Here is a 26,692-nt window from a genome sequence, read left to right on the forward strand (position 1 = left end):
TGACGAGTATCCAACAGAGCAAAAAGCTAAAAACAAACAAACAAACCCAAAAATGGTACTAGAAAGATAAGTTGCTTACACTGTCTTTGTGAACTAACATTAAATGATGATTTTACTCAGTGGTTCCCAAGCTGGTAACATCAGCATCACCAAGGAATTTGCTAAAACTGCCTGTACATGGTCAGTCCATGGATAGCCTGAACCTGCAGCTCCCAGGACAGCACTAAATCCTGGGGCGTGTGAGAACAGCAATCACACACCCACAGGGACATCCCAGCAGAGAAGCAAACATGAGATGATGCCGTGAAGACAATTTCACAATCACTTCTGCCTGTATGCCGTTGTCCGAAACTCATTGACATGGTCCATGGAAGATAAGCTGTGTGTTGATAAAGAAACAATTAGATAGGAGACCATCTACCCAGTTTCTAGTATAATTAATCAGTTCAGTCACTGGGATAATGGATTTCATTATCCCGCCTACATATTCAGCACTATTTGTTACTTTTGGGTTGAAAACCTCAAACCCCATTCCTCTGTTCTTAACCTAAATGAAGACAACAAGGCAATAAACAAAATAAGTTGGCACTCATTCCCAGTATTATTATAGTTCTGGAATACAGTGGCAGGAACTACTGAAGGACCTGCTGAAGAAAAAGGCTGCCAATGTAGATTTCTATATACACAGCAAAGTTGCCTTTTAAGAAAAAGTATGAGTAGGCACTTCCCTGGTGCGCCAGTGCTTGAGTCCTCGCTCCTAATGCAGGGAGCATGGGTTTGAATGCTGGTCAGGGAACTAAGATCCCACGCGCCACAGGACATAGCCAAAAAAAGAAGAGTAGGACTGTTTTGAACTCCATATGGGAAATTTAATAGAAAATTAATACACATAAAATGAAATCCTAAAGTTTATATTTAAGGATTTGGAAACTGATCTCAGATGGAAGACCTGCAATGATAGAAACAATGAAGATCCAAGAGGGTAAATGCCTGCGTAGACGGATGCAACTGCTCATAATCTGTATTAAACATGAATGATGTTTCCTTGTGGAGTTAGAATGATGAAATTAACATACAAGGTCTCAACACATAGACTGAGATACAGATATACTGGTAAGTGTCTTACTTAGTAGCGAAGAAGAAAAAGTACTTATAATTCTGTGCTCTACTGTTTTTAATAAGTGCTTATAAATCTTAAACAATAACAAACACAATTAGAGAATATGCTTTCCAAACTAGAATAAAGAAAACCTCTAAGTAATTAATAGAAATTTTAGAGGGGAGGAGGGGAGAAAAAGAACAAGTGATGCAAAAAAATCCAAAAAATAAGAGTGCATATTTAAACTCAAATTATGTATATCAACTATAACATTAAATAAATATGGGATAAATTAAATTAGCAGTCAGTACTTTTGGACAGCTCAGAATTCCCTTCACAAGAGATTTTTAAAGGCAGGTTTTGAATTTCTATTTAGAGAAATAGAAATTTGGCGGATGGAGAACCAAGACCTTCTGCTGAATGTCACTAGAGCCCATGGTCAAGCTTCTTAAGAACTAAAACCTGCTGAAAAGCCATCAGGAAATTACCAGCAGTGCATCTCCTGGTGAGGAAAGAAGAGAATGGCATGGAGAGGTAACTTGTGAGTAACAGCAGCCAACTTTTAAGCGCATCCACATAGCCAGCCGTATGACAGTCTCTTTACAACACTATTCTTTAACCTGCACAACAACCTGGTGAGGCATGTTGGTCAACACATTTGTTTCATAAATAATGACGGTTCCAATGGTTAATTCAACTCCAAGTTTACAAGGGAGAGAACCAAGAACCCAAAAGTTCCCTGAGTTGGTCTGAGTTATGGGCACCACTAAGTAGCACAGCTGAGAACGGTGGCCCAAGTGATGGAAATCTCATCACTGCTCTACTCACCCTCCTGCCTAAAGTCATATAATCTGAGCAGGGCCAGGACCCTTCCTGGGCCAGAGAAATAAGGTCATGGAAAATTCAACTGCCCAAACTACCAAGATGAACTACAAGAAGTCTTTCTGACTTTTGTGTATCCCAGAAAAGGCCCTTCAGCCTCACTCACCACACTTGTGAAACTGGGAACTGTGAAACTTGTGACTAAGAAACTGGAACACACTGTCAAGCCATGGGTCACGGTTCCTATGGATGCAGAGGGCTCTGTCAGGACTGAAGGGGTAAAGTCATTCCCGGAGACTCACCCCAACATCCAAACTATGCACATGCCCCATCAACTCTGCCTCCTAACGTGTCCCAGGTCATCTCCAAAGCCACCATCCTGGGCCAGTCCACTGTCAACGTCCTCCTGGACTGTAGTGGCCTCCTCCCTCTCTCCAACATCAGCTCTTTATCCTCCTCAGTCCGTGCTCCACACAGCAGCCAAAGGGAGGCTTAGAGACAAATGACATCATCCCGCTGTGCTGTGAGTCTCTTCCTCAGCTCCCAGAGCAGTTGCAATACGATCCACATTTCTCACGATGCCCTGCCCCTCCATCTCACTGCCCACCACCTGTTTCCTCTGGACCCACTGGTCTTCAGCTGTTTCCTCTGACAGTCCCGGCTCTGACCTACCTCAGGATCTTGGTGCATGCTGTTCCCTTTGCAAGGAGTGCTCTTCTCCATCTTCAAACATGGCTGAGGCTCTTCCATACCTCACAGTCTGCATATCACCCCTGTATACTTTCTGTTCCTCTTCCCATGCATTACAGTTTAACAGACATCTTTCTACTTTCACAGACATGCAGACAGACTTGTGCAGAAGTGACATGACTAAGGTCATCCAGATGGTGATAGGCACAGCTCAGGAATGTTGGCATCCCAACTGTCCCCAGAGTCCAAGCTCGCAGCCACTGGACGACTCCTCCTGATCACATCTGGCCTCCATGCCAAAGTTTTGACCTTGTTCTTCATTATGCTGAATGGGGACTGCAGGCATGTTACTATCACAGCAACAACACTGGCATACCTCACCTGTGTGCCATGTCTGTTTCCCATTCTGGGCATGAGTCACAAGACTCATGTCCCAGTCACCCATGTATCTCCATAACCCAGGACACTGCATGGAGCAACAGGGATGAAAGATGCGGTTCTCACGACTCCTGCCCATCAAACCAGCAAGAACACAGTGGACCCCTCTATACACAGAAAATTAGATGGGGTGACACAGGCCATTAGGGAAAGAGGTCCTTCATCCATGGGGATGCACGAACTCCTGTGTTGGGACAAACTGAGTTCCAGGTCTCTTCGTGGGCCATGTAACAAGGAGCTTTGAGGTGTAGAAAGAAAATCCTTCTGCTGAGAACCAAGTCATGTCTTGGGACATGATCTCCACAGTGAAAGGGCTCAGCTACAGCTAAAGGTAACACACAATCACAGCAAAACTGAGCACATGCGGGGACACAGGGGGTTACTTGGGTACATAGTCTCAGATGCCAAAGAACATTTTTCCTCTGGCCAAACTATTCACCACAATAGTTACTTTAAAGAACTCTTCCCGATATGAGTTCTCTGATGCTGACTGAGCCCAGCCTTCTTGTAAAAGGCTTTGCCACATCTCATACACGTGTAGGGTTTCACGCCACTATGACTCTTTTGATGGGTGGTGAGGGTTGAGCTGTAGCTGTAGGTTTTTCCACACTCACTGCACTCATAGGGCTTTTCCCTGGAGTGGCACCTCATGTGGCGAGTTACAGAAGAGCTTTCACGGAAGGCTTTCCCACACTCTTTGCACTCAAAGGGTTTCTCCCCAGTGTGGGTTCTATTATGCCGAATGAAGTCAGAGTGGTGGGCGAAGGCCTTTCCACACTCACTGCACACATATGGCTTCTCTCCAGTGTGACTCCGCTGGTGCTCTGTGAGGTGTGACCTGCGGCTGAAGGCTTTGCCACACTCGGCGCACATGAAAGGCTTTTCTCCAGTGTGAATCCGCTGGTGCTCCGTGAGGTGAGACTTGCGGCTGAAGGCTCTCCTACACTCACTGCACTCATAGACTTTCTCCCTAGTGTGAAAGCTGCAGTGTAGAGTGAGGTCTGCTTTCTTGAGAAACGTCTTCCTACATTTTCTGCATTTATAGAGTTTTACTCTAGTGTGAATCCGCTGATGTCGAAGAAGGAAGCGATTCTTGACAAATCCTTTCCCGCATTCCTTGCATTTGTAGGAATTCTTCCCTCCGTGAAACAGTGGGTCTGCCCTTGAAACACATGACTCACATGCATGAGGAGCATCTCCTGAGGAGACTTGATCTTGTAAATCTTTTGAGCCCAAACTATCGCCTCTCCCCAGATCACCACATTCAGGGATCCTGTTTCCAGGGAGGGTTTCCTTGCGAAGGACTGTTCCTGTCTTCAAATGCCCTCCCTGCTTTTCTGACACGCCTTCCAGTTCCCGAGCTTGCCCCAACGGAGAAACACAGCAGACTTCCTGAGTCAGTGACCTCTGAAGTAAGTGTCCCTTGATCAAGGCTTGCTGAGAAGCAGTAGTCTCTGTGGTCTTGGTTTTCGCTTTGTCATCTGAAGGGAATCCAATATACAAATGAGGCCTATTAGTAATGCCAACACAGAAGAAACAAAATCACCAAGCAAGCAGGAAAAGGAAGATGGAAATGTTAACCCCTGATACCCTCCTTTGGCTGGAGGTATATGGTCCTGAGAACCTCATCTAAAGTGCCACAAAGAGTAATGAGAGAACACCAAGCACTGACAGACTGGGGAGCTGTGGGAACTCACATGTGGCTGGTGGGAGTACCAGAAGGTCAACCACACTGGAAATTGTTGGGTGCTTTTTCTTCAAGTTAAATATACACCTATCCCATGTCTGAGTCAATCCAATTCTGGGTATACACCCAACATAACTGCTCATAGTGGTTATGTTTATAATGTTAAAAAAAAAATGCTTTGGTCACCTGATGCGAAGAGCCAACTAATTGAAAAAGACCCTGCTATTGGGAAAGATTGAAGGCAATGGGAGAATGGGGTGGCAGAGGATGAGATGGTTAGATAGCACCACTGATTCAACAGACATGAATCTGAACAAACTCCGGGAGACACTGAAGGACAGAGGAGCCTGGTGTGCTGCAGTCCATGGGGTTGCAAAGGGTCAGACACGACTGAGCGACTGAATGACAACTACTGATGTTCATCAACAGGAGAATAAATAACATAAACTTTAACATATTACTACAATGAGATATTATACAGTATGAAAGCATCACACTCCAAGCAACTGCAACCACATGAATTTGATTTAACCTAAATCAAATCCCTTACGATTATACAGTGGAAGTGACAAATAGATTCAAAAGATTAGATCTGAGAGAGAGAGTGCCTGATGAACTACGGACGGAGGTTTGTGACATTGTACAGGAGACAGGGATCAAGATCATCCCCAAGAAAACGAAATGCAAAAAAGCAAAATGGCTGTCTGAGGAGGGCTTACAAATAGCTGTGAAAAGAAGAGAAGCTAAAGGCAAAGGAGAAAAGGAAAAATATACCCATTTGAATGCAGAGTTCCAAAGAACAGCAAGGAGAGATAAGAAAGCCTTCCTCAGTGATCAGTGCAAAGAAATAGATAAAAACAATAGAAAGGGAAAGACTAGAGATCTCTTCAAGAAAATTAGAGATACTGAGGGAACATTTCATGCAAAGAAAGAAAAAGTGAAGTCGCTCAGTCGTGTCCAACTCTGCGACCCCATGGGCTGTAACCCATCAGGCTCTTCCATCCATGAGATTCTCCAGGCAAGAATACTGGAGTGGGTTGCCATTTCCTTCTCCAGGGGATTTCCCGACCCAGAGATTGAACCCAGGTCTCCCACATTGCAGGCAGATGCTTTTACCGTCTGAGCCACCAGGGAAGATGGGCACAATAAAGGACAAAAATGGTATGGACCTAACAGAAGCAGAAGATATTAAGAAGAGGTGGCAAGAATACACAGAAGAACTATACAAAAAAACATCTTCATGACCCAGATAATCACGATGGTATGATCACTCACCTAGAGCCAGACATCTTGAAACTTGAAGTCAAGTGGGCTTTAGGAAGCATCACTTTGAACAAAGCTAGTGGAGGTGATGAAATTCCAGTTGAGCTATTTCAAAACCTGAACGATGATGCTGTGAAAGTGCTGCACTCAATATGCCAGCAAATTTGGAAAACTCAGCAGTGGCCACAGGACTGGAAAAGGTCAGTTTTCATTCCAGTCCCAAAGAAAGGCAATGCCAAAGAATGCTCAAACTACTGCACAATTGCACTCATCTCACGTTAGTAAAGTAATGCTCAAAATTCTCCAAGTCAGGCTTCAACAGTACGTGAACTGTGAACTTCCAGATGTTCAAGCTGGATTTAGAAAAGGCAGAGGAACCAGAGATCAAATTGCCAACATCTACTGGATCATCAAAAAAGCAAGAGAGTTCCAAAAAAAAAAAACAAAACACATCTATTTCTGCTTTATTGACTATGCCAAAGCCTTTGACTGTGTGGATTACAACAAACTCTGGAAAATTCTTAGATGGGAATACCAGGCCATCTGACTGGCCTCTTGAGAAATCTGTATGCAGGTCAGGAAGCAACAGTTAGAACTGGGCATGGAACAACAGACTGGTTCCAAGTTGGGAAAGGAGTAGGTAGAGGCTGTATATTGTCACCCTGCTTATTTAAATTATGTGCAGAGTACATCATGAGAAACGCTGCGCTGGAAGAAGCACAAGATGGAATAAAGGTTGCTAGGAGAAATATCAATAACCTCAGATATGCAGATGACACTACCCTTATGGCAGAAAGTGAAAAAGAATTAAAGAGCCTCTTGATAAAAGTGAAAGAGGAGAGTGAACAAGTTGGCTTAAAGCTCAACATTCAGAAAACGAAGATCATGGCATCTGATCCCATCACTTCATGGCAGATAGATGGGGAAACAGTGGAAAAAGTGTCAGACTTTATTTTTTGGGCTCCAAAACCACTGCAGACAGTGACTGCAGCCATGAAATTAAAAGATGCTTGCTCCTTGGAAGAAAAGTTATGACCAACCTAGATAGCATATTAAAAGCAGAGATGTTACTTTGCCAACAAAGGTCCGTCTAGTCAAGGCTATGGTTTTTCCAGTGGTCATGTATGCATGTGAGAGTTGGACTATAAAGAAAGCTTAGCGCTGAAGAATTTATGCCTTTGAATTGTGGTGTTGGAGAAAACTCTTGAGAGTCCCTTGGACTGCAAGGAGATCCAACCAGTTCGTCCTAAAGGAAATCAGTCCTGAATATTCATTGGAAGGACTGATGCTGAAGCTGAAACTCTAATACTTTGGCCATCTGATGTGAAGAATTGACTCATTTGAAAAGACCCTGATGCTGGGAAAGATTGAAGGTGGGAGGAGAAGGGGATGACAGACGATGAGATGCTTGGATGGTATCATCGACTCGATGGACATGAGTTTGAGTAAACTCTGGGCATTGGTGATGGACAGGGAGGCCTGGCATGCTGCAGTCCATGGGGTTCCAAAGAGCCTAAGCAACTGAACTGAACTGAATGAATCTCACAGACATCCTGATGATCAATAAGGAGATAAGTGGAAAACACACTATGAAGTTCTGTTTTACCCACTCATGAATAGTAAAAATTCCTTGTTGTACTGGTGGTTATGTTTGTAAGAGGTTGTATGGACTAAGAAGGCCTGCAGGAGCCTCCTAAGGTCAGGATCTTGACCTGATGGTAGTTATTTGGATTTATTTATGTGTCAAAATTCATCAAGCTAAGGCCTTAAGAGTCATGAACACTGATATGTGTAAATTAAACTTCAGTTTAAAAAAACAAAAAGAATAAGGGGGGTGAATGGAAGTGTAGTGTAGACCTTTCTTCTACAAACAGCCTCTGAGAAGCTGGTTGTACAGATAGTCACACTGATCAGAGGCCATTCTAGAGCTCAGGGAGTGGGGGTGGGGGGGGCGGGAATAAGAGATGATAAGAATGCCCAAGAAGGTGGGAGATGTTTCTAATTCAGGAATTTGTCATGTGAGGGACAGAGGGAGGTGAGAAGAAAGGCTTCAAGTGGCAATCAGATGCAGATGAGTCTGAAAGGATTGAGTGAAGGGAAAAAGAAGCAAGCAGTCTTTATTTCCAACATGAATTTTCTCATAGGCTGAGGTCAGCAGGTGGAGAGTGGTGAGGGTTTGAGGTGAGGTGAGTGGCTGGGAGAGTTGGTGTAGGAGACAGAGCAGAAGTGCAGCAATCATGGGGTGTGCAGTATCATGCAGACAAGAGATGATGAGAGAGGTGGACCGGGGTGACGTTCAGGGAGGGGATGGAGTCAGGAATGATGTGGGGTATATAAGGGATAAGAACTAGGCACGACTGGGTGAGGGATCTAATGATTGTTTGCATATAATGAACAGGACCTGGGCATGGCTGCACAATGGATCTAATGATTGTTCAAAGCTGGTTCTGGCCTTTTCAACTTCTTGGGTGTAACTTGCATCCCCAGAGAGGTCTCAATAAGAAGCTTCCCCAGAATTTCAGAGGCAACAGTCCCTCCCAGTCTGCAGTGACCACCACTGCCTGGATCTTGGCAATCCACCTGAGGAAGTGCTTGGGGAAAGAGCTCTCTTCACCATCCGTAGCTCTCGTCCAGGATGCAACAGGCAGGTCAGTTCTGTTTTGGAAATGGGATACCCTGTTTGTGGAGATACAGAACAAAGGTGTTTTGTAAAGACTATGAAGACTCTCTCTATAGAGTGTGGTTTTTAGGATGGAAGATTTCAGAATAATGGCACTCCCATGCATGACAAAAAATGCTGCCCTGGGTCCTGAAACCAAGGCACAAACACCAGCCTTGGGCAATGTCTACACAACAGCCTCCATCCTATAGAATCCAAAACCCGCTCACGTGCAGCCACGGGACCCCTGGAAAAGACACCCACTCTTCCCATAGATGTTCTCTGATTAATCTAAGTCCATGTGTCTCACCAGGTGATGCCAGATTCTCACCACAGGCCAGTTCAAATCAGGTCTCTGGGATCAGGCCTGGGGCCACCTGGCCCAGCCAGGTTGGGCCAGTCAGATCCCTATCATGGGAATCTTTTACAGGGGCCTCAGGCTGAGCCCCTGCTGAGTGCTGGGGCAAGAGGTCACTTTCTGTCATAAAAACACCTTCACAGAAAGGGCATGACATAGACACGCTGAAAAGAGTAGAGATAAGAAATCTGAGGGTCTCAGAGAGAAGCACTGAGGTGCCCACTTCTACCCAAAGCTGTTGTGAAAAGACAGTGACCCGAGCAGAATTACAGAGAAGTCAGGGTGAGACCCAGAGCCAGGGTGCGAATCTGCCTGCGGATTCTCCCAGGTCCTGGGGACAGGTCCTCAGGACACCCTGCTCCCAGGAGCCCCACTTCCTCCCGCCAGGTGGACCAGGCTTCTTGCTCAACCATCCATGTTGGAGACAAAGGGAGAGCAAATGGGAGGAAGCAAGCCCAGAACATGGCGAGGAAGATTGGTTGCGGGGGGTGGTGCGGGCGGCTCCACCATCCAGGCCTCGAGAGGATGCAACCCAGAAGGAGGCTGCAGAACTCCCACCCCTGCCACCACGGAGGTGAAGAGAAACTTACCCAGTGAGACCAGGAGCCTGGAGGTCTCCAGCACCACCTCCTGGTACAGGGTCCTCTGAGTCAGGTCCAGTAATTTCCACTCCTGCTGGGTGAAGGTCACAACCACATCCTTGAGGGTCACTGGTGCCTGGCAAGTCAAACAGAGTAGCATCATAAGCTTTGGGGTGTTGGATGGGATCAGAGCCTGCTTATTTCAGGTGTTCACCTCAGGCCTTTCCAGCCTGCTGTAGTTGGGAACACAGGTTCTGGTGGCGGATGGACAAGGTGTGAGTTTCAACTAACATGAGAGCTGTGTAACCTGGTGCAGGTAACAACATTTCTGAGCCTCAAGTTTCTCTTCTATAAAGCATTCTGTAAAATAACAGAACCTAACTTTGAAGAGGTGGGGACTGAAGGAGATGAAAGGTAACAAAAGTCCCTCAGAGCAAACCAAGGGCCCCATGAAAGCCTGCTATGACCATTGTTTTTAATGATTATTTCTCCTCTTTGCCCCTCTAAGCCCCTGGAAAATCTCAACCAGCACCCAGCTCTGCACAAAAAAGCTAGATCCCAAGCAAATGGGTGCAGGAGGTACTTTAGCTGGAACTAGAAAGATCAGGAACTGCTTCAAAGAAGAGGTGGTATTTGAGCAAAGATCTGAACAATGCACAGGGATGAACTGGAGACCATCCTGAGTGGGGAGGACTGCAAGGGCAAAGGCTGGGAAGTCGGTAGGAGTTCGGCAAGTGGAGGATGGTGCAGCTGGAGGGCAGTGAGCTGGGGAAGGATGGGAGGGGAAGGGGACACACAGTCCACACAGAGGGAGTCGGAGGGACAACTGCAGGGGCCATGCTGGGGTCTGAACTGATTCCAAGTGTCGTGAGTGCCCACCAGCGCACAAGCAGCTAGTGAGCTCATTACATATAGGCCGGCCCTGTCCTAGGCCCAGGGATAAAGCAGCAAACAGGGATTCACAGATCCTCAATAAGCAACTGAATAACTGAGCAAGACAACATCAGCTGGCTCTAAGGATTCTGGTGATGAGAAAACAGAGTGGGGGGCAGAGGGGCGGCTTCCCTCATGGTTCAGTGGTAAAAAATCCACCTACCAATGTGGGAGACACCCGTTTGATCCCTGGTCCAAGAGGATCCCACATGCCTCAGAACAACTAGGCCCAGGTGTCACACTCAGTCTGTGCTCTAGAGCCCAGGAGCTGCAACTACTGAGCTCATGTGCTTAAACTACAGAAGTCCCAGCACCTGGAGCCCGGGCTCTGCAACAACAGAAGCCTTTGCAATAAGAAGCCTGCACACCACAAAAAAGAGTAGCTCCGGCTCACCGCAAGCAGAAAAAGCCTGTGCAGCAACAAAGACCCAGAACAGCCAAAAATAAATAAATAAATAAAATTATTAAAAAAAAAGAAAACAGAGTGGGAAGATTAGAGAAAGTGAAAGTGAAAGTCACTCAGTCATGTCCGACTCTTTGCAACCCCTTGGACTATACAGTCCATGGAATTCTCCAGGCCAGAATACTGGAGTGGGTAGCCTTTCCCTTCTCCAGGGGATCTTCCCAACCCAGAGGTTGAACCCAGGTCTCCCGCATTGTGGGCAGATTCTCTACCAGCTGAGTCACAGTGGAAGCCCAAGAATACTGGAGTGGGTAGCCTGTCCCTTCTCTAGGGCATCTTCCTAACCCAGGAATCGAGCCGGGGTCTCCTGCATCGCAGGCAGATTCTTTACCAACTGAGCTATCAGGGATCAGGGAAGCGCATAGGTTGGGAGCAAATGTGAGAAGCCCTCTCTGATGAAGGGCCACACAAACAAATAGCAAATACACAAGACAATTACTGGCGGTGACCGGGGCTGTGACAAGAGCAAACAGTGCCACACGCTGGACAGAATCCTGGGACCTGCTGTGTGTTGACATTCAAAGGCTCCCACAAGGCACCATCACCCTATCTTTAATCAACTCACTTTTCACATAAAAGGAAATGTCTTTAATAGAAGGATGAATTTGCTGCTGAAAATGGCAAGCTAGTTTTGCATAAACAGATGGCAACTGCCAAGATGAATCCAGTGACCTTCCTGGCTCTCAGCCCACCCCAGGATCCTCCTAGCAGAGGAGCCGTGAGGTGGCGCTAGTGGTAAAGAACCTGCCTGCCAACTCAGGAGACGCAAGACGCGAGCTCAAACCCTGGGTCGAGAAGATCCCCTGGGGTGGGAAATGGCACCCCATCCCAGGATTTTTGCCTGGAGAATGCCATGAACAGAGGTGCCTGGCGGCCTGCAGTCCATGGGGACACAGGAGTGAACGAGGTCTGACATGACTGAGCATCCTGACTCTAAAAATGCTGCACACACTGTGCACCTGTCCCCAGGCTCTCCTTCTTCCTGCAGGCCTCACCTGGACACAGGCCTGAGACCAGGGGAACCCCAAGACCTGATTCCCCGGCGGGGGTGGGGTGGGGTGTCCCTAAGATCATCTTAGGACAAGGGGCTCTGCTCCTGAATTGTCTGGAGCGATGCTACCTGGCTGGATCCTGGGAAACACCCTCTCTGATCACCATAAGCCAGGAGAAGGAAATGTTAATATCCTAATTAACCCCAAGGGATGGGAGACAAGGGCAGCGATGAGACCTGCTCAAGGTCACAGCCCTGGGAAGGGCACGGACACAACACACACTGAAGTCTCCATCCTGTTGCTTGAGTGCTTTCCTCAAAGCGCTCCATTCAGGTGGTCCAGAGACAGAGAAGGTCTGAGACAGCCCATTTCTCTAGCACTGCCGTTAGGACAAGCCTAGGGAAAAAGACCTCCTTCGACCCTAGAAATCAGAGTAACGGAAGAGCCATAACTAGCATTTCCTGAGCGTCTCTGGGTGCACTGTGCTGCATTCAGTGGTTTTCACACCCTGCCCTACTTATCTCTCACCAGAACGCAGAAAGAATATGCTGGGATTAACCCCATTTCACAGCACAGGAAACTATGGAGTCAGGACCTAGCAACCTTCCCCATTAGTGGGCAGGGACAGACCCTGGAGCTGAACCCAGGATGCGGGCTCTAAAGTTCGTTCTGCACACCTGCAACACACATATGGAGGATGGCACAGAGAGTTCCACGTATGTGTGGTGGTTACAGGGAGCCCTGTCCTTCGCTGGCGACTCGACTCGACATGTAGAGGAAACTTATTAAAATCTGGATCAGCTTCCTTCCCTCCTTGCCTCCAAATCCTCCATGGTGCCCACCAACCTAAGAAGTGGACCCTTTCTTCAGTCCGCCATTCCCGATCTTTCTCCACGGTTTCCAACAGGCTATGAGAGTCACAACTTAACGACGCTCAGCCTCACCTCCAGCATTTTCATCTAGTGGTTCATGGGCTTGGGACACCCCTGCACAGATCAACTGCACTGGGAACCCATCCATATCAACCCCGGCCTGGATTTAGGATACTCGGCTAGGACTGACTGACCAGCCTCCACAATCCCCAGAGTTAGGAGAAGCGAAGAGACCCTGGACAACAGTTTCCTCTCTATGGAGGCGCTGGGACGACGTGGCGGGGCGTTCAAAGGGCCTAAGGGGCCATCCACTCACCGGTGCCAGGTAGGTCTCTGCCGCCAGGGCCGCCATGGTGCCCTGCGCAGGGTCCCCCGGCCACGCAAGGTGGGGAATCAGGGAGGGTTCCGAGGGCTTAACTGTGCTCCGCCGCACCGCCCCCCGACGCACCCCCACGCCCACCCTCGACTCTACTTCTGGGCAGCGCGGGGAGGAAGGCTCTCCCCCACTCGCTCTGCTCCAGCCTCGAGTATGCTGACAGGCTCCGATGTGCCTGCGAAGCTAAGCACAACTCAGGCGGAGGCAACAAGGCCCCAACGAGGACGCCGCCGGAAGTCTCGTGCAACGCGGGGTCCCGGTCCTGCACAATCATTGGTCCAGAGCAACCGCCTCTTGCCGCAGAGCCTCCTGGGTAATACGGCTACCGCAACCCAGCCTGGTACCTCGAAGGGCGCGGTTCTGGGAATTTCTGTCGAGGATTCTAAGTACCCGCGTAAAGGGCTCTGGAAAATGACATCCTCGGGCTCCGGGGGGCGGCGGGCGGGGAGGAGAGGGGTGGCGGGGGAAGAAGCGGCTCTTGGCGTCTTCTTAAATGGCCACCACCCCGTTTCCGTGTAGTATCTTCCGCAGCTAAGGAATATTCCTAAACGTGTTATTTCATGTGCCATAAGGCTAAAATCTCAGAGGGATGCGCTGGACCATGATAAGCAGAGTGAAAGCAAATTCAGGGATTTCCCTGGTGGTCCAAAATACTGAGCCACCGTGCTCCCAATGCAAAGGGCTCGGGTGTATCCCTGATCAAGGAACTAACATCTCACGTGTGGTGCAGCAGAGGAAAAAAAAAAAAAAAAGGTGCATCCACTCAAAGATTGGACCTGATAAACATTATCTTGCTGCTCTTCAATCACAGGGAGACAGAAGCCTGAGGGTCATTCTGTGAACTCCAACACCAGTGATGGACCACAGTGAAAAGACTTCATAGACAGGAAGACGGAGATATAAGGCAGCCTTGAATCATGTGGCCAAGATGCTGTCTCTCTTTCCCTCAGAAAACACATTTTCCCTGCCTCTATACTCACTGATTGTATTCCTATCCAGCCCACCTGTTATATCAATATAGTATTTCTCACTGCACATTACAAGGCACGTTTATTTATTTTAGTGGTGTGACACCTGAGATCTATTTGAAAAGGAGATTTACCAAATTTCATTTTCTGCAAGACATTTCCTGCAGTGGTAGAAATGTGTACAAAGTGGCCTCCTGAACTCAGATAAACATAATGTGTTTTTTTTTTTTAATTTCAATCTGATGTAATGGCAATACTATTTGCCAAATGATTTGAAATTATCTCTGAGATTGTGAAAGGTGATTCCCCACCAGTTTCAGTCTGGTAGCAAGATTATGCACAATCACTTCATTCTGTACATTCGTCTTTATTCAATGAAAATTCACTCTAAGATGCCACATGTTTTCATTATATAGTGTCTTTATTACTGAAGATTTGCACATGGTTGTGCTTACACAGCTTCATGTCATCAGATCAAAACATGGCTTCTCCATCTCCTAGTCAGCCTCACACTACAATAAAAAAGATGACTCAAGGTTTCTATCTAAGCTGGAAGGATAGATTTATCAGTCATTGAGATGGGAAGGGTGGTGGTGGTGTAGATGGAGGAGGTTAGAAGGAAATATTTAAAATTCGCTTTTGAACATATTTTATCTTAGAATCTATCAAACACCCAAGTGAGGCAGACTGTAGGCATTTGAATATAGGACTCTGATACTCTGATTTTTTAAAATGACGTTATTTATTTACTTATTTTTGGCTATGCTGGGTCTTCACTGCTGTGTGGGCTTTTCTCTAGTTTTGATGAGTAGGGGCTACTCTCTAGTTGAGGTGTGCAGGCTTCTCATTGCAGCGGCTTCTCTTGTTGGGGAGCATAGGCCCAACAGTTGTGGTGTACGGGCTTAGTTGCTCCATGGGCTTGTGGAGTATTCCCCGGTTAGGGATCAAACCCATGTCTCCTTCACTGGCAGGTGGATTCTTTTTTTTTTTTTTGGCAGGTGGATTTTTACTGCTCCAGAGCCTCCAGGAAAGCCCTGACTTTTTTTTGGCAAAACAAGTGAGATGTTTTATTCTTTGATGGGCTGATTTTTAAAGAATAACCAGAGCTATGCAATCCAGACTCCCCAAGAGAAGAAATTAATGTACAGAAATAATACCAAGTAAAATGTCACATACCTGGATTCGTGCAGCTACAGGTAAGTTTAATGTTTTAGAAAAAATAAACAGCAGGATATCTGGGAAATATTAAAGGATTGTCTGGAGCTACAAAAAGATGCTCCTTTTCCTTAAGGTGGAATAAACATGTGGTACCTACCGTTCACATTCCTGATCTCCAAAAGGTAGATTTCAGATAAGAGATTTCATATCAGGCTGCACCCTTGCCAGCTCTTTTCCTTTCCTTGTACTCAGTCATTAAACTTCTCATATTAATTTCCCCTAGATAAATCATATGTCATTGAACTCTGTGTCAGGTTCTGCTTCTGCAAAACCCAACCTTAGGCAGAATACATTTGGTCAAACCTAAGATATCAATCATGTGAATCATGTCAGTGATATTAGGTTTCTCTTCCATAAGAATATAAGCAAAGGCCAGGAAAACTGCCTACAATGTATAACTGCAGATTCAGACTAAATCTGGCCCTACCCTGTTTCTAACAAAATACTGAGTTGTTTTTCAAAGACAGGACAAAACCACAAGTCATGCAGTCAAACCATGCACTAAGAGATCAACCTCAAACAACACTCAGGATCAAAGTTTGTCCCCTGTCCCTACTTTTAATTTTCTTTTTCCTTTTTATAGTGTCTTTGGTTTTGGTATCAGGGCAATAATGAATGACAGTGTAGAATAAATTTAAGTGTGTTTCATCCTCTCTAGTTTTTTGGAACAGTTTGAGAAGTCATATTAGCTCTTCTTTATATGTTTATATATATGTTTATGTATATGTATGTGTATATATATGTTTATATATGTGTTTATGTATATGTATATGTATGTATATATATATGTTTATTGGCTTATGACTATTCATAGAATTTTCTTAGGATTTTTTGTTTGTTTTTCTATAGTATCAGTTGTTACTTCTCTTTGATTTCTTATTTTGTTTATCTGGGTTGTCTCTCTTTTCTTTTTGGTGAGCCTGACTAGAGGTTTTTGATTTTGTTTATCCTTTCAAAAAATTATCTCCTGGTCTTATCAACCTTGTCTTTGAAAAAAAAAAAAAAACACCTGTTTTATTTATTTCTTTTACATTTATAATTTTCTTCCTTCTGCTGACTTTGGGTTTTGCTCTTCCTCCCCCCCTCCTCCTAATTTTAGGTGGTTCACCTCTGTGAAGCAGTCCAATCCTGGACTTAACGTTTCCTGGGATTTTTTTTTTTTTTTTTTAAGAACCAGAATACATATTCTTTTTAAGTGTGCATGGAACATTCTCTAGTATAAACTACACACAACCTCACAAAACAAGCCTCGATAAATTTGAGAGGACAGAAATTTAAAGCATCTTTTCTGAGCATGATAGTATAAACTCAGAAAATCAATCACAGAAATAAAAATGAGGAAAAAAAAAAAACAATTACATGGAGACTAAGAAAAATGCTACTAAAAAACCTATGGGTCAATGATGAAATCAGGCAGGGAATCAGAAAATACCTCAAGAAAAATGACAACGAAAACACAGCCTTATAAAAAATCTATTGGATGCAGCAAAAGCAGTTCTAAAAGGGAAGTTCATAGTGATATAGGCCTTCCTCCAGAAACAAACAAAATCTCAAAAGATCAACCTAACCAACCACCTAAAATTAGGGGGGGGGAGGGAGAGCAAAACCCAAAGTCAGCAGAAGGAAGAAAATTATAAATGTAAAAGAAATAAATAAAACAGGTGTTTTTTTTTTTTTTTTTTTCAAAGACAAGGTTGATAAGACCAGGAGATAATTTTTTGAAAGGATAAACAAAATCAAAAACCTCTAGTCAGGCTCACCAAAAAGAAAAGAGAGACAACCCAGATAAACAAAATAAGAAATCAAAGAGAAGTAACAACTGATACTATAGAAAAACAAACAAAAAATCCTAAGAAAATACTATGAATAGTCATAAGCCAATAAATTCAACAACCTAGAAGAAATGGACAAGTTTCTAGAAACACACAGGAAAAAGTGGGGTGAGAGTTAGCAAGTATATCCACAGTTGTGCAAATGAACATGAAATGTGTGTTTTCATCTTATCTATTTCAAGACATTGATATGTGTTGGTGTTTCAGACATGTATCTACGAATATGGATGTAAACACATATTTTCCTACTGGAACTTACTCTGTATTTGTTAGAAAATATAATAAGCAGCTCATCTACGACATTAAGTTGCATAGTATAATGGATGGTGATGGGTCCTAAGGAAGTTAAGAAGGGCAGAAAATGGATGATGAAAAAATTAGGAGTTTATGATGGGTTGAGGCACTAAACCAAGTGTCCATATTTGGACTTCTAGTGAAGATGGAAACTGAGGGCATATTTTAGGTGATTTATTTCATCCTTTCCAATTGCTGCAGTCATTATTTTGCCTTACTGAATGAAACTGGAACTCCGGAATGACACTAGAACCCACTGTCCTCCTTTTATTCTAATGGGGATATTTTAACAATGGTTCAAAGGTAGTCTTTCTAATAGCTTTATGTAGATGTTATTTATTTATAAGATTAAGAAAGATCACTACTAGGGAGGTCCCTGGTGGCCTAGTGGTTAGCACTTTCACTGCTGTGGCCTGGGTTCAATCCCTGGTTGGGAACTGAGATTTTCACAAGCCGTCCAAAAAAAAAAAAAAAGAGAAAAACCAAGGAAAGAAAACAACACAAAAACAAGAAGGATCACTTGTATCCTTACTTTGATATCTAAGTGTAATAGATATGAACAATCCACAAATTGAAGATTTTTCCATTCAATATCATCACATGTAGAAAATACCTGGAAATGTTTAAGATCTACAAAGAGAAAACTAAAAAACACTGCTAACAAAATTAAAGATCTGAATAAAAAGATATATTATGTTTATAGATCGGGACACAGTTTTTCTTCTATGTGTGTGTGTGCTCAGTTGTTTGACTCTTTGTGACCCCATGGACTGTAGCGCAAAATGCTCCTCTGTCCATGGGATTTCCCAGGCAAGAATAGTGGAGAGGGTCGCAATTTCCTTCTCCAGGGGATATTCGGAACCCAGGGATGGAACCCAAGTCTCTTAGGTCCCCTGCATTGGCAGGCAGATTCTTTACCACTGCACCACCATCAGTTCAGTTCAGTCGCTCAGTCGTGTCCGACTCTTTGTGACCCCATGAACTGCAGCACGCCAGGCCTCCCTGTCCATCACCAACTCCCGGAGTTCACCCAGACTCACGTCCATCGAGTCACTGATGCCATCCAGCCATCTCATCCTCTGTCGTCCCCTTTTCCTCCTGCCCCCAATCTCTCCCAGCATCAAAGTCTTTTCCAATGAGTCAACTCTTCACATGAGGTGGCCAAAGTATTGGAGTTTCAGCTTCAGCATCAGTCCTTTCAAAGAATACCCAGGACTTATCTCCTTTAGAATGGACTGGTTGGATCTCCTTGCAGTCCAAGGGACTCTCAAGAGTCTTCTCCAACACCACAGTTCAAAAGCCTCAATTCTTCAGTGCTCAGCTTTCTTCACAGCCCAACTCACATCCATACATGACCACAGGAAAAACCATAGCCTTGACTAGACGGACCTTTGTTGGCAAAGTAATGTCTCTGCTTTTGAATATGCTACCTAGGTTGGTCATAACTTTCCTTCCAAGGAGTAAGTATCTTTTAATTTCATGGCTGTAACCACCATCTGCAGTGATTTTGGAAACCCCCAAAATAAAGTCTGACACTGTTTTCACTGTTTCCCCATCTATTTCCCATGAAGTGATGGGACCAGATGCTATGATCTTCGTTTTCTGAATGTTGAGCTTTAAGCCAACTTTTTCACTTTCCTCTTTCACTTTCACCATACTGAAGATTAAATGCAATTCCAATCAAAATTCTATTGGGAATTTTTGTTATGCACAAATTGAAAAGTGGATTCTAAACTTTATATGGGGGAATTCCCTGGTGATGCAGTGGTTGGAACTCTGCACTTCCACTGCCAAGGGTTCAATTCCTCCTCAGGGAACTAAGATCCCATATGCTGAGCGGCCAAACAAACTTCATACGGAAAGGCAAAGGACCAAGAATGGCCATAATAACTTGGATAAAGAAAGTCCAAGGAGTACACAACCTTGAGATCAAGACATATTGTTAAAAATAAATTATTCAACACATGAACGTATTGGCATAAGTAAAGTGGATAAATGCAACTGAAGAGAAAGTCCAGAAATAGACATACACATACATGATTGACCTTCCATGAAGATACTAAAGCAATTCAAGAAATAAGCTATACTATTTTAAATCAATATCACTGCAGCAATTGGGTATCCATATTAAAAAAAAAAACTTTCCAAATCAACTGAGTATGGCTTATTAATATCATTAAGATACCTAAATTTAAAAGTTACAGAAGGAAATATAGGAAAAATTCTGTCTTTAAATTTGGGAAACATTTCTTATTTACAATACAAAAAGAATAATCAGTAAAAGAATAAATGGACAAATTAAACTACACTAAAATTAAAGCGTCTTGGGAATTCTCAGGTGGTACAGTGGTTAGCACTCTGTGCTCCCACTGCTGGAGGCACAGGTTTGATCCTTGGTTGGGGAACTAAGATCCCTCATGCCCAGCAGCATGGCCAAAAAATAAATAAACAAATAAACAAATAAAATAAAACTCTTTCTCTGGAAATGTGACTGAACTGAGATGACCAAGTCTGGCAGAATATTGGTAAATATTTCCAGCAGAGTACCTTAATCAATAATCCATGAAGAAACATCAAGTCAGTAGTTAAGAGGGTAAATCATATGAACAGCAATTTCAATGATATATGGCCGGAAATTAACACATGGAAAATGACTCAGCATCATGTCATTAGGAAAATGCTACTTCAAATCACTGGATACAGCTATGATATCACAGAAATGAGAAAGCCCAAACACACCAAGTGTTGGCAAGAATGGAAAGAACAGAAACTCGGATTTTAGTGCTTCCGGTGAGACTGTAAAGATTTAACCACTTTAGAAAAGGTTGAGTGACTCCACAAAAGTTGCACATCCACCTACTCGTAACATAGGAGCTGTGTTACCAGATGTTAACTCGAATGAAGGCAAGTATAAATTCAGAAGGGCACTTCCCAAGTGTGAACTTTCCTATTTTTATGAACTTGGAGCTGCCTACAAAGAACTATGCTCATGAGGCTTTCATCTAGTGTGAATTCTCTGGTGGACAACAAGACTTGTTTTGTAAGTGAAGGGCTTCCCACATTCACTGCATTTAAAAGGCTTTACTCCAGTGTGGACTTTTTGGTGCTGAACAAGTGTAGCCTTGCGCATGAAGGCTTTCTCACATTCATTACACTTATAGGGTCTTTCTCCAGTGTGGGTTCTCTGGTGCTCATCGAGTTTAACTTTGCCATTGAGAGCTTTCCCACATTCGGTGCACTGGTGATGCCTTCGTGCAGTGTGAATATTCTCATGTCTGTTGAGGGCGAAGCTGGTTGTAAACAATTTCCCACATTTGTTACACCCATAAGCCTTCTCCAAAGTATGAATTCTTTTATGCACAACAAGACTTCCTTTATAGACATAGGCTTTCCCACATTCACTGCACATAAAAGGCTTTTCTCCAGTGTGGACTCGCTGGTGATAAAGCAGCCTTATTTTGAAGATGAAAGACTTACCACATTTGCTACACCCATAAGGCTTTTCTCCAGTATGGATCCTTTGGTGAGCAAGAAGGTTATTTCTGTACAGGAAGCACTTCCCACACTCACTGCACTTATAAGGATTCTCTCCAGTGTGGATTTTTTGATGCTGGACAAGTGAATCCTTGCGGGCAAAGGCTTTCTCACATTCATTACACTCATAGGGTCTTTTTCCAGTGTGGGTTCTCTGGTGTTCAAAAAGTTTATATTTGTGGACAAAGACTTTCCCACAGTTACAGCACTCATAAGGCCTTTCTCCTCTGTGAACTTTCCGATGGTGAATAAGACTGGAGCTCTGTCTAAAGAACTTCCCACAGTCACTGCACAAATAAGGTTTTTCTCCAGTGTGAACTCTCCAATGCTCCGTGAACTTGTACTTCTTACTGAAGGCTTTGCCACATTTGCTGCACTTGTAATGTCCTTGCCCAGAGTGAGGGACCTCTCTCCTCTGCCTGCTTCTGCATGGATGCTCTCCATCGTGGGAAGAATGGTGCTGGAGAAAGCCCAGGCTGCCGAGGAAAGTCTTCTCAATCTCTCTGCACCTGAGCACAGTGTCAGCCAGGTACAGAACTTCTTTCTCTACCAGGGCACACATACTGGAAGCGAGAGTCTTCAAGATAGAAGGGTCTGGCTGTGGATTCCTGTCTCGTGTCACTTGCTCTACAGAAACACACTGTTTAGAAATGGCCTTCTCAGCTTTTCCTCCCTGCCAACAACCTGAAAGGAAAACAAAAAGTACTGATAAAGTGTGTGGAGACTTTTGTTGGACAGAAACCCATTTACAGATTTCTGTATGACATATCAGAGAGTAAGTCCATGGCAAATGATTCAAACAAGGGAGGCAGACATGTGGCAGAAGGGGCTACTGTGAATACTAGGCCTCTGTGATCAGAGAATAGGGAAAAAGACAGGATGCCAGGATATGGTGCTGTGCTAAGAGGAACTACCCACTTTTCTGCTAGTGGTGTTCAGCAGGATTTGGGGGAAAATGCATTCACACCTGACTACTCAGTGTTTGAGGACTATATAAATGTGCACCTCCCAAGATACATTAAGAATGGACTACTGGTACTGTCTTTCTAGATTTCAAATATATATATATATATATATATATACACACATTAATATATGTTTTTCTCTTTCTGACGTATTTCACTCTGTGTAATAGGCTCCAGGTTCATCCACCTCATTAGAACTAATTCAAGTATGTTCCTTTTTATAGGTGAGTAGTATTCCATTGTATGTTTGTACCACAACTTCTTATCCATTCATCTGCCAATGGACATCTAGGTTGTCCCACATGCTAGCTATTGTAAACAGTGCAGGGTAGCAAAATAGACAGAGACATAAACAGCAGACATTTGGAAACAGTGGAAGAAGGAGAAAGTGGGATGACTTGAGAGAATAGCATTGAAACATACATTACCACATGTTAAATAGATAGCCAGTGGAAATTTGCTGTATGACCAAAGCCGGTGCTCTGTGACAACCTGGAAGGATGGGGTGGGGAGGAAGGTGGGAGGAGGGGCTCAAGAAGGAGGGGACATATGCATGCCTATTGCCAATTCATGTTGCTGTACAGCGGAGGCATCACAATATTGTAAAGTAATATCTTCCAATTCAAATTAAAAAAGAATCAACTACTTGGACTTCCCCAATGATCTGGTGGTAAAGAATCCGCCATCCAATGCCGGAATGGGAGGGGGTTCCATCCCTGGTTGGGGAACTAAGATCCCACATGCCACCAGTGTGGCAAAAACAAGTGAACAAACAAAAAAACTAGCAAAAAAGAACAGACTGCTATTGGAGAAGATTTCAGGGAGAGAGGGAAAGGAGAGATGTAGGTGACACTGGGGTAGAAAAGGACAGGGGTATGAACTCACAGTAGAAATAGACAAAAGGGGGAAGTGTCAAAATGGGGAAGAAGATAGAAATGAGGTACAGCCAGGATAAGCTAAAGACTAACACAGTCATGGAGGAAAGACCTGTTCCTGCAGGATTAGAGCTCATCAGTGACATCATGCCTTCCTACAGCTCCTGCTCACCAGGCCCTAGATCCTGTTAACCCTCTTCCTATGACCAGACAGATGTCTACCTCATCAGGCACCCAGGGCTGCCTCTGCCCCTCAGCTCAGGATGGGTGAAGGTGGAACCTACTAGATCAAACTGGGCAGTCAAAGACACCAGCCCAGAGTGACCCAAACAATGACAGACTTTAGGAAAAAAATTTTTATTAGGAGAACCTTGAGGAGAGTCCTGAAAAAATAACCTAGTGTTGACCACAAATGCTGGCCACGTAAGTGTCTGTTATCACTGAGGCAGGTGCTGCACAAAAAGAGGTTAGAACCTGTGACAGATCTTCCACCCAGCGGAACAGTCAATACACCAAGCATTGGCAAAGCAAAGGAGAAGTGGACAAGCAGGCAACAAGCCTCCAAGACCAAACCCTTCTGTGAAAGGCTTCAGGGCATGTGACACAGACTGAACACCTATGAGTGGGGGGACACAGCTCAAATGCCAAGGAACCAGGGAAGGAAGCAGTGTCCATGGCCTAGGCTAGGAAGGCTGGAATGAGCCACGCAGAGAGAAGGGCCGAGTCCAGCACAGGCGGTGTGTGTGGACGCAGTTCTTACCCAGGGAGGCTATCAGGGACAGGTTTTCCAGCATGACATCATAGTATAGGAGTCTCTGAGCCTTGCCGAGGAGCCCCCACTCCTCCTGGGAGAAGGACACCACCACATCCTTAAAGGTCACATGGCCCTGTCAGGAGGGGGACACATGAGTTCACAGCGGCCTCTGTAACCAAAACACCCTCCCCACCCTCCAGCCTTCATGGCACCAACACCATGACCTAAGGGTCTGAATCTGACATGGTCCACCTGCTCAGGAGTATCTTCACACCTGGACCCCGCCCCCACCTGATCTCCAGATGTGTGTCTAGTTGTACACCTGACACCTCCCGTGAGACACCCCTGCCACATCTCACACTCAGCACGAGGATACGTAATTCTGGACAGTCCTTCTCATCACTCCTACTTTTTGTTGGCTGCACCAGCTCTTATTTGTGGCATGTGGGATCTAGTTCCCTGACCAGGGATCGAACCCTGAGCCCCCTGCATTGGGAGTGCAGAGTTTTAGCCGCTAGGCCACCAAGGAAGTTCTATCACTCCTACTTCTCACTTTCTGTCTCAGACACAGTGTCCCTACTCTCACCTAAAGGCAAACGTCATGGTGTCATGTCAGACGACTGTCTCTCATCCTGCACAGCATAAAATCATCCAGCTCCTCAGGCTGCCACCCCAGGAAAGGCTCTGCTCTGTTTTTATCCACCCACGTTCTGGGTCCTGCATTTTCCTGGATACGCCCCACTTGGTCTCACCTCCAGGCACATGGACAGGCTGGCTTCTGTCCCAGGAACATCTCACCACCTCACCTTCTCCGCTGGACACAGGAGACCACCTCAGTACAACTATCAAAACTGAGGAGGGGGTTCATGGGAATCCCTGAATTTGTAGGCAAGTGGGACAGAAGTACTGGTAGCCTGGGAGCCAGAGATCAGAATTGGCCTGTCTAAAGAGGGTCCTGTGCCTGAGGTGACCCAGGGCCAGAACTAAGGCCCAACAACCCCAGGACAACTGTGTCTCCTGTATGTATGTGTCAGGACCAGGGGTGGGATGACGTCTGGGGAGGTACTGCGGCTTCTTCCACTTACCTGTCCAGGGACCATAAACATTGCTGCTACCATGGGAACCTGTGAAAAGAGGGAGGATCTGAGATCAAGGTTATCTTGGTGAGGATGAAAAGGCGGAGCTTTGTCCTCCCTTCCCTTTCCTGGAGATGAGTCACTTCAGGCTCTGACCCTACACCCTCAGGCTTCAGAGCAATAACCTGACAACTCAGATAGCCTTCGACAAAGATTCAACTTCCTTCAGTTTCAGTGTCTTCATGTGTAAAATGGCAACATTTATGGTGCCTATCTCATGATGTTACTGTATGCATCAAATGCATTATTACTGTATGTCTGGGGCTATCACTGAGCTATAACAGAACACAGGATTAACACATCCACAAATGTTTTTGAAAATTTGATACTTCTTACATGTCTTTTAAGTCATTATATAAATTTGACATTTAATCAACACCTTGAAGTTTATGTGATTCCTTCTATGATTTCCTGCTGCTGCTAAGTCACTTCAGTTGTGTCTGACTCTGTGAGACCCCATAGATGGCAGCCCAACAGGCTCTGCTGTCCCTGGGATTCTCTAGGCAAGAACACTGGAGTGGGTTGCCATTTCCTTCTCCAATGCATGAAAGTGAAAAGTGAAAGTGAAGTCGCTCAGTCATGTCTGACTCTTTGCAACCCCATGGACTGAAGCCTACCAGGCTCCTCCTTCCATGGGATTTTCCAGGCAAGAGTACTGGAGTGGGTTGCCATTGCCTTCTTCATATAATTTCCTATCTGACACCAAATATATGATATCTTTTCTACCACCAATGATCAGATTCCATGATACCAACTGGGTGCCCTACATTAATCATATTCTGGCATCCAGAGGTTAGGGACAATATTTAAAGGTTTAAGGGCTCAGTCTCACTGGACTATCCCTTTTTAGAGAGGCCAGTTCTGACCTCTGATTCCCAGGCTACCAGTACTTCTGTTCCACTTGCCTACAAATTCAAGGATTCCCATGAACCCCTCCTCAGTTTTGATAATTTGATAAAATGACCCACGAAAGTAAAGAGATCACTTTCCTTTCTTCTGGTTCATTGTAATGCATACAACTTAGAAACAGCCCAGTGGAAGAGAAGGCCAGGTGGGGAAGGCGGGGTGGGGGTGGGTGAAGGGAAGCAGGGGGTTTCCAGGTCCTTTCAGTACATGCCACCATCCTAGGACCTCCACCATTTCAATGTGTTCACCAATCTGAAGGAAACTTCATTTCATTCTTCAGCAGTTTTTATACCTAATCTAGTTTCCTTCTGATCCTTGGGAGGCCCTAGGGTGGGGATGGGGGTTTACACTAATTGCTTGGTTTTTCTGGTGACCGATACCATGCTAAGGCTATCTAGGAGACCCACCCTAAGTCATCTCATCATAAAAACTCCTGTGTGAAAAGGGGGCTAGTTGTGAATAACAAAAAAAGTCCTAAACTCCTAGGAAATTCCATGGGGTTCAGAGATCTATGTGAAGAGCCCAAGACAAAAACTACGTTAAATATATACGTAAGATTATACACATAGATTGTCATTTTCAGCAGTTATTATTTGCTTACACAAGATTAACTTGTTAAATCTATACATTTTTAACCTTGTGGTTTCCTGGAAGACCTGAGGCATCTGTGCCTTGACTGAATCTGAGCTTGACTCACTGGTCAGTATGGCCCAGTTTTTCTGGCACCACAAGGAACAGACAGTTGTCTGAGTGTTCACAGCAGTCAGCGTACACAACCACCCGGCTCCTTCTCCATCGCCACCCCAGTCAAGGTTCCTTACTGCTTATACCCTGCTTCCCCCAGAAAGCTCTGGAGACACAGGACCCTCCCATCTGGCAACCTCAGAAAGTCCCACTCTCTGCTCTCCAGCCCCAGCTCTCTCTTTCATCTCAGGTTCCCTTTCATTGAAAAGTGACAAGACTTTCCCTCCTAAATT

The 26,692-nt window shown here is 44.9% G+C and overlaps 2 protein-coding genes across 2 annotated transcripts in view; both read right to left on the reverse strand.

Moving 5' to 3' along the window:
- Positions 1-859: 859 nt before the first annotated feature.
- On the reverse strand, positions 860-13,485 carry LOC112580461 (zinc finger protein 599). The gene is made up of 4 exons (XM_044931778.2): positions 13,174-13,485; positions 9,607-9,733; positions 8,580-8,675; positions 860-4,530 (listed from the first exon to the last, which is right to left on the reverse strand). Exons 1-4 carry the CDS (start codon positions 13,207-13,209, stop codon positions 3,497-3,499), a joined length of 1,293 nt encoding a protein of 430 aa, XP_044787713.1. The 5' UTR covers positions 13,210-13,485; the 3' UTR covers positions 860-3,496.
- A 6,850-nt stretch (positions 13,486-20,335) lies between these two features.
- Positions 20,336-26,692, reverse strand: part of LOC112580462 (zinc finger protein 550) — a 31,391-nt gene continuing 25,034 nt past the window's right edge. The window contains exon 5 of the mRNA XM_045163396.1: positions 20,336-21,450. Coding sequence (XP_045019331.1) covers positions 20,544-21,450 — 907 coding nt within the window. The 3' untranslated portion in view covers positions 20,336-20,543. The remainder of the gene's footprint in view (positions 21,451-26,692) is intronic.

The sequence above is a fragment of the Bubalus bubalis genome, chromosome 18 (genome assembly GCF_019923935.1).
Source record: "Bubalus bubalis isolate 160015118507 breed Murrah chromosome 18, NDDB_SH_1, whole genome shotgun sequence".
In the NCBI taxonomy this organism is placed as follows: domain Eukaryota; kingdom Metazoa; phylum Chordata; class Mammalia; order Artiodactyla; family Bovidae; genus Bubalus; species Bubalus bubalis.